The 14,107-nt window shown below is 38.1% G+C and overlaps 1 protein-coding gene across 5 annotated transcripts; it reads right to left on the bottom strand.

The window, feature by feature from the left end:
• Positions 1-9,919: 9,919 nt before the first annotated feature.
• On the bottom strand, positions 9,920-14,071 carry NANP (N-acetylneuraminic acid phosphatase). Of its 5 annotated transcripts, none has more exons than XM_060692424.2 (4): positions 13,969-14,071; positions 13,348-13,731; positions 12,714-13,018; positions 9,920-11,468 (listed from the first exon to the last, which is right to left on the bottom strand). In XM_060692424.2, exons 3-4 carry the CDS (start codon positions 12,864-12,866, stop codon positions 10,782-10,784), a joined length of 840 nt encoding a protein of 279 aa, XP_060548407.2. In that variant the 5' UTR covers positions 12,867-13,018; positions 13,348-13,731; positions 13,969-14,071; the 3' UTR covers positions 9,920-10,781. The 5 variants fall into 5 exon arrangements, with proteins under 5 accessions (XP_060548407.2, XP_060548409.2, XP_034284038.2 ...); XM_060692426.2 differs by having other exon boundaries at positions 13,690-13,731; XM_034428147.3 differs by having other exon boundaries at positions 13,690-13,731; positions 13,850-14,057.
• Positions 14,072-14,107: the final 36 nt, after the last annotated feature.

Here is a 14,107-nt window from a genome sequence, read left to right as displayed (position 1 = left end):
CATGTCATTTCTACGAAGGCAAAGCATACGCCCTACAGTTTGTCTCCTGTTTATTGCTTCCAATCATATTTCCTTACAGCTCCTGAATACATAACCAACAACTCCCTTTCCATTGGAATTAAGCACAAGAAGTATAGGGAAATGTGTCCACGCCATCTGCTGTAAATTATGTCCATTGCAATGCGCATAATAGGCTTCATAACTAAATCTATATTGATTACTAATGAAAAAATAAAAATTTGAGAATATCGGGATGATTTTTCTTTGTATTAATACTGGACATGTTTATTTTCAAGTTCCTAGTTAGCAATTTTCTGCATCTTCTTTTCCCTTGCAATAGTTTATATCTTGCCTAGTCTGATTTCTCATGGATAAAAAGAACAGTAATTTATCAAAACAATTAACAGACGAGGACTGCTATACTGTCACAAAACAGTACCCCCCTCCATACTTACCAAGTGAACAGTTTTGCTGCCATAACTATAGGTTTCTTATTGAAAAGCAGAGTATTTGCTGGAATGCTTGTGCTGTAACTGTAACCTTCCTTCTGATAAATACTGTACTTTTAAGGAGAGATATAAGATTCTTGTTCTTGGGATTAGGCGTTTCCAGTCTAGAGCAAGGACAAATGTGTTGGACACTTTCTGAGGATACCAGAAATCAGATTAGAGATTCAATTTACTAGTCAAGCTGCATTTCGTTTTAGTTTTGATTCCTTAACCAGAAACAATGAAGAACACAAAAATAGTAGTATTCCTTTTAGTATATTTTAAGCACTGTTAAACAGTATGAATTTCAGCAGATGGCAATACCTGACTGAAATTGTAAAGGCTGGGAAGCTAAGTAAGGTTGGACCTTGTTAATATTGGATGGGGACCCTCAGACAATATCAGGGCAATAGGCTAGACTTGCAGGAATTTCTATTCTACCATACTTGAGTTGTGACATTGCATGCAGATATTTAGTGTTGCAATGGGCAGTGCATATTTAATCACATAGCTACTGCAGGCAAGTATAGTTAAATGTGCAAGTTAAAAAAATTCCTGATATCCTCTAGTGCAGGGGTCTCCAACCTTTCCAGCTTTGCAGATCATCGGGGGCAGGGGAAGAGGATGGTATTCCATGCAAGCAGTGGGCACACCAGTGATGGGTTGCTCCTGGTTCAGTCCAGTTTTATAGAACCGGTAATAAAACCGGTGGGAGGCTCCGCCCACCCGCTACATCATCATCATGGGTGATCTGTGCATGCGCTCCCGCTGCGAACCGGTAATAAAGGTAAGTAGAACCCACCCCTGGGGCCCACGCACCCACAGAGCTCCATTTACATGAGTACCAGGTGCGCATGCCCGTTACTCATACTAATGAAGCTTCCTGCGCAAATGTGAACACCTGCCACTCGCAAACATGGAACTGTGCACATTCGTCTGCCCTTGCACAGCCTTGTACTAAGCCACAGCCCAGGAGTTGGTGAGCCCTGCTCTAGTGGTCATCCAGAATTTTAGCAATAGTTACAGTTATGTTCAGTTCTTTCCACCTACATCTTCATCTTAGATCTCTCTCTGCTTTCCAAGAATCCCAAAGCTTGAAAAGGAGTACATAAGAATTGTAAAATAAGTAGTTGAATACCACTGAAATACAATATTAGGTAAATAATCTGCACCAAATGTAGTTGGATTAATTTTGGCATGTGAATTAAGAAAGATTTACCGCATCAAGTTTCTATTTTCCCTCCCCCCCCGCATGCAGTCTATATGCTTGCTCAGTTTAGAATCAGACAATTTTAGAGAATTCTGTGCTATCCACACATTGATCAAACATAATATACATAATATAATTGTTTTTGTTTTTTAATAATTGTTTTTTAATTTAGCAATTTAATAATTGTTTTTTAAACTGTTTTTAAATTTTATATGCAATGTTTTATCCTGGCTGTACACCGCCCTGAGTCCCGGAGAAGGGCGGTATAGAAATAAAATAATAATAATAATAATAATAATAATAATAATAATAATAATAATAATAATAATATGCAGTGTTACATTATATAACACTGTATATTATGGTATATGATATATACTATACAGTGGAAGCAGCATCCAAAAAAGCTAATACAAACTTTGGTTGTATAAACAGAGATATAGAATCAAAAACACATGAAGTATTAGTACTGGTTTATAAAACCTTAGTAAGACTACACCAGGGGTGAAATCTATTTACCTTCCTTACTGGTTTGGAAGTGCAAGCACTCTGTGTGTGTGTACACCTTCTGTGCATGTGCAAAACCTTCTGCACATGCGCAGAAGGTAAAAAAACATTACTTCTTGGTTAAAACCAGGAAGTAATGACACCCGGTTGGCGATTGCTACCGGATCGCTGAACCACAGGGAAAAATCGCTACCGGATCAGCTGATCCGGTCCAATCCAGGAGCATTTCACCCTTGGACTACACCTGGAATACTGAATCCAGTTTTGGTCACCACATTACAGAAAAGATGTTGAGACTTTGAAAAAAGTGCAGAGAAGAGCAACTAAGATGATTAACGGCCTGAAAACTAAAACATATAAAGAACAGATTTCGGTTTGGCTAGTCTAGAGAAAAGAAGGACTAGGGGGGACATGATAACAGTATTGCAGTATTTGAGGGGCTGACACAAAGAAGAGGAGTCAACTTATTTTCCGAAGCACCAGGGGGCAGGACAAGAAACAATGGATGGAAACTGATCAAGGAGAGAAGCAACCTGGAACTAAGGAGAAATCTCCTAACAGTGAGAACAATTAACCAGTGGAGCAGATTGCCTTCAGATGTTGTGGGGGCTTCATCACTGGAGGTTTTTAAGAAGAGACTGGACAGCCACTTGTCTGAAATGGTATAAGGTCTCCTGCTTGACAAGGGGGTCAGACTAGAAGACCTCCAAAGTCCCTTCCATCTCTATGCTGATTGTTTGTATTTTAAACTTATTTCTCTAATATTACTGTGGATCAGGATCTCAGCTATAAAAATAAATTGTTAGTTTTAAATTTTAGTATTTTAAATATTAGCATAGCTACTATTGCCTAGGGGTCCCTTGGTTCTACCATCTGCTATATCATGCTAGATGATGAATAACTTTGAAGTTAAGCCAACCTACACACAGAGACATAACAGCCTTCCATGCATACAGATCCCTAGACATTTTTCAGGCTAGAGGCAACCACATTTCATCAGCTTTATCATAGGAAATCTAGCAGAACAGTTGGGCAGAATTACGTTATGTTGCCAGCAAAAGTCAATAGAATTCATGCTGAACTGCAGCCTTAATACTTTTTTGGGAGCAATGTTGATGGAGTTAAGAAAGTGTATTTCTTACTAAGCGTAAAAGTTAATGCGACTGTTAAAAGTAGGCACAGGCAGAGAAAGAGCAGCAGGTTGGGAAAACTACATCTACTCACAGGAAGAGGTATGTAGAATTCAAGCCTCTCCATGTTTAGTGACTGCAATTGGTTCCATCAAAATGGTCAGTAAGTGAACATCACTGGTTATACCATCTAATTCAAGTAAAGTTCTATAGTACACTGAGCCTGACCCATGTTTTCCTTTGACCCCCGTCACAGGGCAGAGAGATTGCTTATATAAGTAATCTCTTCCTGAGCTGTTTTTCTCACAGAATGTTCCTAAAAAGTGCAAGTTAACAAACTCATCCCTATGACTTGAATTAGTTGATTAGAACCTCCAGTTGGTTCCTGCTGCTGTCTGAAACTGACTGGACTTTAATCAGTTTCCCGCTGAAGGCTTTTGTAGTCAGGCACACAAAAATTGGTCCTAAATGCACACATTGGCCTGAAAATGATTTTTTTTATTGTTGTATTTGTAAATGGTCATCATCCGAGGCAATGGGTGATGTGCAGATGTGCCAGCTAGATAGTCATGTATATGGAAAATGTTAAGTCAAGAGCCTTGGTAGTACAGTGGTCTAAAGCACCCTATTATTAAGACCAGCTGCCTGCAATTACTGCAGGTTCGAATCTCGCCAGGCTCAAGGTTGATTCAGCCTTCCATCCTTTCTAAGGTAGGTAAATTGAGGACCCAGTTGTGGGGGCAATAAGCTGACTTTGTATAAATATACAAAAGGATGAAGGCTATTGCTTAGCACATTGTAAGCCGCCCTGAGTCTCCGGAGAAAGGCGGCATATAAATCAAATAAAAAAAAAATAATAATTGCTAAACGAGGAGTGGTTGTAATGTGCCTGATTCCTTGGACTTTTTCTGTGCAACAACTCTACCAAAGGCTTTTTGGAATAGAATAATCTGAAGTTTTGTTATTGCTTATAATTGCTGGATTGTAAACTATTTTGCGTTTTTAGTTTTGAAAATAGCATTAAACTTTCTTTTAAATAACATAAAAATAAAACCCATTAGCCACTACTAGTACTAGCCCTCTGCTCTTCCCAAATAGCATATTGGACACCTTCTGACCAAAGGGGCTCATCATCCAGCATCATTATCTTTTTGCCTTTTGGTACTGTCCATGGGGTTTTCATGGCAAAGATTCTGGAGTGGGTTGCCATTTCCTTCTCCAGTGGATCACGTTTTGTCAGAGCTCTCCGCTATGACCTGTCTGTCTTGGGTGGCCCTGCACAGCATAGCTCATAGCTTCATTGACCTATTCAAACCCCTTTGCCATGACAAGGCAGTAATCCATGAAGGAGAGCCTGTGGGATTAGGACTTCAGAATTGGAGAACTCTATTATTTTCCACAAGTCTGTTCATTGACTGATCTCCTTGCTATCTATGGATCCAATAGCACCTATAGCAGAAATATGGGGCTGGGTTATGCCTATGGAACAAAAGCAGCCCTCTGCTGCTCTTTCGAGTTTTCTGAACAAGTGAAAGGTCCGGCTTTACTCTTTGGCCAGATAAATGGAGTATTTGGATATTGTTAAAAGGCTATTATATCTTTTTCTAATATCTTACTGGAGTGTCTTTTAGATTTTGAGCCTCAGTTTTGAGGTTATTTGCCTGCTTGAGTGAATCACAATTTGCTTATACAGTTCAGTTCCACAGAGCCTCTGCAGAACAGTGAGCGACTGGCACTTCTGGACCCAATCCTGTTGCCTAACTCTGCAGTACAGTAAGTAACAGACAGGTTGGGTGGAGGTTTCTTTATGTAAGTATCTGTAACCAATATGTTTCTGTTTGAAATATTTGTATTTGTGTATTTGTTTACTGATATGGGTGATGTGCAGATGTGCCAGCTAGATAGTCATGTGTATGTAAAATGTTAAGTCAAGAGCCTGTAGTACAGTGGACTAAAGCACTGTTATTAACATCTGATGCTTGCAATTACTGCAAGTTCAAATCTCACCAGGCTCAAGGTTGACTCAGCCTTCCATCCTTTCTAAGGTAGGTAAAATGAGGACCCAGATTGTGGGGGCAATAAGCTGACTTCGTATAAATATACAAGAGTATGAAGGCTATTGCTTAACGCATTGTAAGCCGCCCTGAGTCTCCGGAGAGGGGTGGCATATAAATTAAAGCAAAAAAAAAAAAAAAAAAGTGAAAATGGCCACAGTAGCAACTCTGTAGCTATTACAATATTTAGAATGACCTGATATTCAAAGAATAATGTGAAAAACCTTTGCAAATTATACTATACATAAAAAATATCAGTACTATACAGTGGTAAAATACTGGCATTAAAATCAGTACTGGTATATGTTTATAAGATTTTAGAATTACAAGAATTTAGATGCTAAGGTATCAATTCTACATGTTCAGATTTTTTTAAAACAATAAATTTGATTCTTCAACAGCATACTTTATACTTGTTTTGTGTCTAAATTTCTCCCGCTCAAAAGATACAAATAATCTGTAGCCTTCCTTGAAGTTTATCAATCTAAACAGCATTGATATTTTTTGTCTTTTGAGGGGAGTATGTGTATTATCTTAACTGTATTTGTCAGGTAAGATAAAATAACTGTAAGACTTTAACAAGGGAGAAAACATTGACTAAGAATGAGATTTAAGTGTTTTCCCATCCTCTCAGTTGACGCTCTCATGGCGTGAGCACAATCCGAACAAAGAACAATTTACTTATTATTCATCTAGACACAAATCGTGGTCCAGGCGGGACATGATTTGGTTGACACAAGAACTTAATTCTTTAGTAGCAGAGACTAGAATTATGCCGAATGACTGGGCAGATCATAATCCAGTACTAGTTATACTAAAGAAAGAGGAGAAAAATAGAAGGAGGTGGATGATGAGATCAGAGATTTAAAAGAGACTGAATTTATACAGAAGCTTAAGATAGAAATACCCCTTTTCTTTCAAGAGAATAAAACACCGGGAATGCCACTTCAAATAATCTGGGACACCACTAAAGCTTTTATAAGAGGGTTTAGCATTAAATATATGGCCAATAAACATAAAAAAGAAGAACAAGAAAGAGGTGAGCTAATAAGTAAATTAATAAAAGCCGAGGAACAATTACAAGATAACCCACTTTCTGCAGGGGCAAAAGAACAGATAATACTACTAAGACATCAGCTTAATCTCCTGGAACTGGATAAATTGAAAGATAAGATAAAGATAGCAAAACAAAAACACTTTGAATCAGCTAATAAATTAGGAAGATGGCTTACATTCAGATTAAAAAAAGAAAAACAGATTAGACGAATCGACCAATTAGAAGACAAGGAAGGGAATTTATTAAAAGATTAAAAAGGAAAAGAAAAAAATTGCAGTGGACTTCTACAAAGAACTTTACAAAAGGGAGGAGATTTCATTAGGTGCAATAAAAAATTATATAGAGAATTCGGACTTACCGAAGATATCTAATTTAACGAAAGAGATACTAGAGGAGGAAATTACCTTAATGGAGATTGAAAAAGCAGTAAAGAAACAGGGGAATCTAAAAACGCCTGGCACAGATGGACTTCCAGCGGAACTATACAAAACAATGTTTGAGGTTATGGGAGAGCATGTGAAGGATCTATTTAATGAAGTAGTGGGAAAAGCGGAAATTCCCCATTCATGGAGAGAGGCAAATATTAGTTTGATTCCTAAGGAAGATCCCCCCTCATCAGATATCAGATATTAAAAATTATGATTAATTTGATTAATAAATAAATAAATAGACCAATTTCCCTTCTGAATTCAGACTACAAAATTTTTACCACAATCTTAGCAAACAGATTAAAATGGTTTCTGAATGAATTCATACATATGGACCAAAACGGATTCCTACCATCACAACAATTACGGGATATGAGATTTATGCTAAATATATTGGAATACTATGAAGAACACCCAGGCAAACAGGTCGCATTAGTCTTTATAGATGCCATGAAGGCATTTGATAGAGTTAATTGGGACTTTATAATATTACAACTAGAATATATGGGCTTTGGGCAGAGGTTTATAAATGCGATTAAAGCCATCTATTCTAAACAAATGGCCAGATTATTGATAAATGGGGACTTGACGGAAGAATTTCCTATTGGCAAAGGCACAAGACAGGGATGTCCCCTATCTCCCTTACTCTTCATCTTATCATTAGAAACTCTATTATGTAAAATAAGGAATGAAGAAAAAATAAAGGCCTTAGAATTGGACAATAGGTATACAAAACCCAGGCCTTTGCTGATGATATGGTTTTTATCCTGGAAGAGCCCACAGAATCTTGTTTATACTTATTAGAGACAATTGAAGAATTTGGGGCGATAGCAGGGTTATTAATTAATAAAAATAAAACAAATATATTAACTAAGAATATCCTAGAAGAATCTAAGAGAGGTCTACAGGAGGTAACTGGACTAAAAGTAGTTAATAAAGTTAAATACTTGGGAATTTGGCTAACTGGCAGATGTTCTAATATACAGGAGGACAATTACAATAAATTACTAATTCAAATCAAAAAAGATCTAGATTGATGGGGCAAAATACAACTCTCACTACTAGGACGAGTAACAACAGTGAAATCCTATGTTTTACCGAAGTTTAACTTTTTATTTCAGACTGCTCCAGTGAGTTTATCTAAAAATTTTTTTATGGAGTTGAATCAAATAATATCGAAATTTGTCAGGCAGGAGAAGAAACCGCGGATTAAAAGAAAGATGATGCAAGAAGTAAGAGAAAGAGGAGTCTTAGGACTACCATGTTGGGAGAATTATTACTCAGCTGCTTTATTAACTTGGGTAAAAGAATGGATTACTTTATCTAATAATCGTCTCCTTAAAATAGAAGGTTTTGACATACAACAGGGTTGGCATAAGGCACTCTGGCATGAGAATACCCCACAGAGTAAATGATTTACCCGACATTATATAACAAAGATTTTAATCCGAAATTGGGAAAAAGTCAGTAAAAAATATTACATTAAAACACCTTGTTGGTTAGCACCTTTAGAAGCAGTGACATATCCCAATCTTTACAACGTGGCTAAAAAATTAATATAAAGACTTGCTGAACGTACAAGGGAGATTAAAGTCTAAACAGGAATTAACCTCTCAAGGAGTGCAAATGGATTGGTGGAGTTACCTGCAGATTCAGTCTAAATACCAAAAGGATAGAGATGGAAGAGGTATTGATGGCGAACTACAAGAGCTAGATAAAATCTTGATGGGCCAAGAAAAAGACATGATTTCAAAAACCTATAAACTGCTCATGAAAATAGAGATAGGTGAGGAAATAGTCAAAGATTCCATGATCGCTTGGGAGAAAAATTTTGGGTATCCAATACACTTAGATAAATGGCAAGATATTTGGTGGGATAATATGAAATTAGTAATATCCACGGCCTATAAAGAAAATATCTATAAAATGATATATAGGTGGCACCTGCCTCCCGATAGACTAGCTAAAATGTTCTCTGGGCAGTCGGCGGATTGTTGGAAATGCGGATGGGAACATGGCACCTATTACCACCAATGGTGGACGTGTCTGAAAGCAGTGATATTTTGGGGGAAAATAAAAAAATGGCTCAATGAGATCTTAATGTTAAAAATCGATTGGCGACCAGAGACATGCCTGCTCGGTTCTAAGCTGGAAAATATAAAAAGGGACTTATGGTATTTGGCACTACATATCATTACAGCGGCGAGACTGACGTATGCTCAACTCTGGAAAAATCAAAATATCCCAACAGAGGAGGCTATTATAAAAAAATTTTTAGAATGTGCGGAAGCAGATATGCTAACTAAAAAATTACAGGATGGAGAGCAAACACAAGTAGGTTTAGCTTGGGACAAATTCTATAAATGGTTAGAAAAGAGGAAATTATAACCCACATTAGATGAGGAATGGTATTTAATGAGTAATTTATATTATATAGGATAAGTGTGGTCGGATAGACCTAATTGATGTATTAAGGTATATAAGCTGTTCTGTCTTCTCCGGAATATAATTTAGAGTTATAGTGCCGAATATTTGTTCATTAAGGTACTATATGGAAGTACGTATGTTTATTGTTGTATTGTTTTTTGTGTGTCACTTTATGTTGTGTTGTTTTTTCTTTTTAATTTAAATGTAAATAAAGATTATTTTAAAAAAAAAGATTTTAGAATTACAAGAATTTAGATGCTAAGATATCAATCCTACATGTTCAGATTTTTTTAAAACAATAAATTTGATTTTTCAACAGCATACTTTATACTTGTTTTGTGTCTAAATTTCTCCCGCTCAAAAGATACAAATAATCTGTAGCCTTCATTGAAGTTTATCAATCTAAACAGCATTGATATTTTTTGTCTTTTGAGGGGAGTATGTGTATTATCTTAACTGTATTTGTCAGGTAAGATAAAATAACTGTAAGACTTTAACAAAGGAGAAAACATTGATTAAGAATGAGATTTAAGTGTTTTCCCATCCTCTCAGTTGATTCTCATCTGCAAATACTAACCCATGCAATTACATTGCAAGAACAAAACTGAAAAAGACACATTTGCAGTGTAGAGTTTAATTCTGCATTGATTCCAAAGAACCTAAAAACTATGTCTAAAATTACAGTAAAGATAATGTCGTATACTTGCAGAAAAAAATATACACCCTGAACTTTGAGACAGTTATACTGATTTTTTTTGAACTGAATATACTTTACAATATAGCCTCTATTTTTCACATTTGCAACATGTTATACTGACCACCAGGAGGCACTACATGACTGGTTTCATCCTACAGCAGTGTTTCTCATCCTTGGCAACTTTCAGATATCACCCTGGATCACCTTGCTAGCTGAGGAATTCTGGGAGTTGAAGTCCATTGATATGAAAATTGCCAAGGTTGAGAAACACTGTCCAACAGTATTGAGACTCACAGCCTAACTATACTTTAATGTGGCTTACCATGGAGGGGGGGGGGAATGCAATGATGAATTGTCCGCTCATTTGCTTTCTTTGAATAGCAGTAACCAAGAAATATATTTATTTCTGATATCATTACAGAAGCTGGTTGAGTGGGGTGTTATTTTAAGACAGAAACTACAACTGTTTCAGTTACTAATTTCCTGTCTTAAATATCCTGATTCCCTCCCATAACAAATAAAATGATACTGCTGGATTCTTGTGAAAATTTAGTGAGTTTGCAAGATTTGGAGCAGCAAAAAATGGCCACTTCTTTACAGTCCTCTGTATAGTCCACACTTTGACATAACATGAACAGCATGTAAAAGACTCAAATATGTTCAACATGGCACAGGATGTATTTTTTTAAAAAAAGATAGAACAGAGCACTTTAAGTAAATCCATGTAAACCTCATAGATAGAAATGCCCTTTAACTGTAAACCGAAGAGGCTAAACTCTTAAATTACTTGGTGAGACTGTCACATACATTATCTGCCATCTGACTTATTTCAAAATGTTGTTTTACTAAAAGTCCAGGAAGGTCAAGAAGAGAAGAAATAGTATAATGAGGAACAGGAGATGTTTCTGTGGGAACTATTCCAGTTTTATTTATCCAAATGGTTGCCTTTAAACCTGCATTCAATCCTCCTTGGATGTCTGTGTCTAAAGAGTCTCCAATCATCACACAGTCCTCCGGCTGGACTCCTAGAAGTTCACAACAGTGAAGGAAAATGGATGGCGATGGCTTCTCTTCTTTCTGCTCTCCTCCTACAACAATTGCATCAAAGAATTCCTGACAGGCACAAGCTTCGATCTTTTCTCTTTGTGTCTCAGTGTCTCCATTTGTTAGCAAAAGCAAAGGGACAACTTTTTTGAGGTCCCTGAGGATCTTGCGTGTTTCCTCTGTCAAAGTCAAGTGCTTTAGGCGGGTGGTTTTCCAAAGAAAATAACATTCTCCAGCCAACTTCTGATTGGCTGTTCCTCCCTTTACTTCTTGTATAGCTCCTTCCCAATGTTGGATCCTTAGATTAGTAATAGATATTTCAGATGGATCAAAGCATTCTTTGGACAGCCTGGCTTGGAACTTATCACACACCATATCAGCTTCTCTTTCAGTGTAGTGATACTCATATTGTAAAATTCTGATTACCTATGAAAACGGAGAAATCAGAACAATGTTAGATTGGCTGATAGTTACTTCTCCAATTTGATGCCTTCCAGAAATGCTGGAATCTAGCTTCCAGAATTCCTAGCCAACATACATGCATGCTGGCTAGGAAGTTTGGAAATTGTAATTTAATAAAGTTAGAGCAGTATTCCCGAGGCGTGACTGTTTCTTATGCATGTGGAGTTCAGTTTATAGAATTCCCAGCTAGACGTTGCTAAGGTTGGGAGGCATTGCTGTAGAGTCAAATGTCAGTATTCACCATTTTCTCTTTGAGAGATTGTTTAGCAATGAATTGCAGAAAAAATAGGGGAAAATAAAATGTTGTGGTTTTGTATATTTGTATGAATGTATAACATTTTAAACAATATACAATATTTCTATCCAGAAGAAAACCTGTACAAACATGTTTTGGAAAAATGTCAGTAAAGCTAATAAACAATTGTATTTTCTCCCATAATTTTCACATAAACATACCCCACGTGTAGAAAATGGCATGTGGAATGGGAGGGAGGGAGGAGGAAGGGAAGAGAGAGAGAGAGAGAGAGAGAGAGAGAGAGACAGAGACAGAGACAGACGCAGAGGCAGAGAGCTCTGCTTTAAGGTCCTTTAAGATTCTTCCTCCAGGAGAATGCTAAAGTTACATAACACCCCTCCCATACACATATTGTGGAAATGTGGAAAACATGTTTTAGAAATGTTACCAACTGTATGTGTGTGGGTTCCATGAAGCAGCAGGTTTAAGTTGATCTAAGTCTCCCAGTCAGGTACAGTATTAACTTGGAGGCGTTATATATTGTAAAGAGCTTCCCCTCCCACTGTAGACACCTGAGCACAGAGAAGTTTTTGTTTTTTTTAATGGCTAAGCTCACACATGTCAAGTGGCTTTCTCTAGCTGGTGCTATTGAAAATGTTCAATTTTTCCTGCATGGGAAATTAACTTGACTATGAAAAGACCCTGATCAACAGCAGTTTGAACTACAGCAGATCCCCTTTCCGAAAGATAGCAAAGCATGTGGAACACTTCCTGCAATATATGACTATTATTACCCTTTTGTTCTACTGATGCACCAGAATGAGATGGGGAGCCCCGATTTAAATTCAAAAGGCTTTCAAGAGCTAAAATCAACGCAGGGTGAACCCGTCTGCTAATCAGCCTCTTCCAACCTCTACTTATGTGCTTCCCTTTCTTGTTTAAGTGAGGAAGGAAGACAAGCGAATGGCAAGTACCTCTGCAATGGCTCTCCTGCTTGCAGAGGCGGTGTCGATCAAGGTGTTGTCCAAGTCAAAGAAAAGGGCTTTGATCCCGTGCAGCCCATAGTGGCAGCTTTGTCCGGTGCCCGCCAGATCCCGATCTGTAAACTCCGAAGCTGATTGGCTCATTTGCTCGCTTGGTTGGCGTAGACATCCGAATTCAACTGGACCTTAGTGGCTGTCGCCGTGGCGTGTTCCGCCGTTCGTGCGCATTAGATTTGCACACTCATTCGTGCAAATGTATGTCAGGTTGCTTCCCCCCCCCCCCGATTTGGGGACGCCTGTGAAAACCAATAGAGAAAGCTCGTATTTAGTTTTTGCCTTTGACACATCGCTTTCTGGTCCTCTCTCCCACACCTTATTCATCATTCACATATTCAGGACTTGCTCCTTTTTGAGTTCTGGTTTCATTATTTATTTATTTATTAGTTTGATTTATATGCCGCCCTTCTCCGGAGACTCAGGGTGGCTTACAATGCTTTTAAGCAATAGCCTTCATACTTTTGTATATACCTGCTTAGTAGGGCTTTTGCCCCCCCCCCCAGTGGTGTTCTATTTTATACAAAGTCAGCTTATTGCCCCCACAAACCGGGTCCTCATTTTTACCTACCGCGGAAGGATGGAAGGCTGAGTCAACCTTGAGCCTGGTGAGATTTGAATTTGCAGTAATTGCAGGCAGCTGGCAGCTAAATACTACTTTAACAGTAGTTTAGTCCATTGCACCACCAGGCTCCTTATGAACATAAGGATGTTCATATGAACATGTCGATGCTTGGAGTTTTCAGTAGTTTGCTAACGCAAGACAAAGGGGCCCAACAGAGTGTTCTTTGCCGATATGAACCTCCTATTAATTGCCATTGAAGAATTAAGCAGGGTCCGTCCTGGTTAATACGTGGATGGAAGGCCACCGGGATTCATGATTCAAATGGGAAGCTGGAAAAAAATATCTCACCAGAAAACATCGGCCAGCCACGTCCTTCGGACTTTCTACTGCCTAGAAAATAAATAAATAAATTAAATTAAATAAGTAAATAAATTAAAGTCTGCGGAATCACCGAGCTCGTCTGTGCCGCATTTATCGCCGTTTCGTTAAAACAACCAAAGCCTTACACCTTTTCCATTCGTTTCTACGGACAGCTGCCACTCTATACTGTGTTCAACGTTGTCAAATCCTCATCCCGGAACTAAAAAGATCAGCAAAAGAGATTGGCACGCTCCGCTTTTTACGTACCGTACGTACTTTTCTCGCTAGAGACCGGGAGGGGTGGGGGGAAGAGGCTAAACAGAACGTGAATTCGAATCGGCATTCTCCCCGCCCAGTTTTCCCCCCCCCCGCTAGGTGGAGGAGAAGAGCGCATGCGCGGCACTGA

This window comes from Pantherophis guttatus, chromosome 1 (assembly GCF_059756535.1).
Source record: "Pantherophis guttatus breed Tessera chromosome 1, ASM5975653v1, whole genome shotgun sequence".
Classification (NCBI taxonomy): Eukaryota; Metazoa; Chordata; class Lepidosauria; order Squamata; family Colubridae; genus Pantherophis; species Pantherophis guttatus.
Note: the sequence above shows the minus strand (reverse complement) of the source record. Positions and strands in the feature narration are given on the sequence as shown.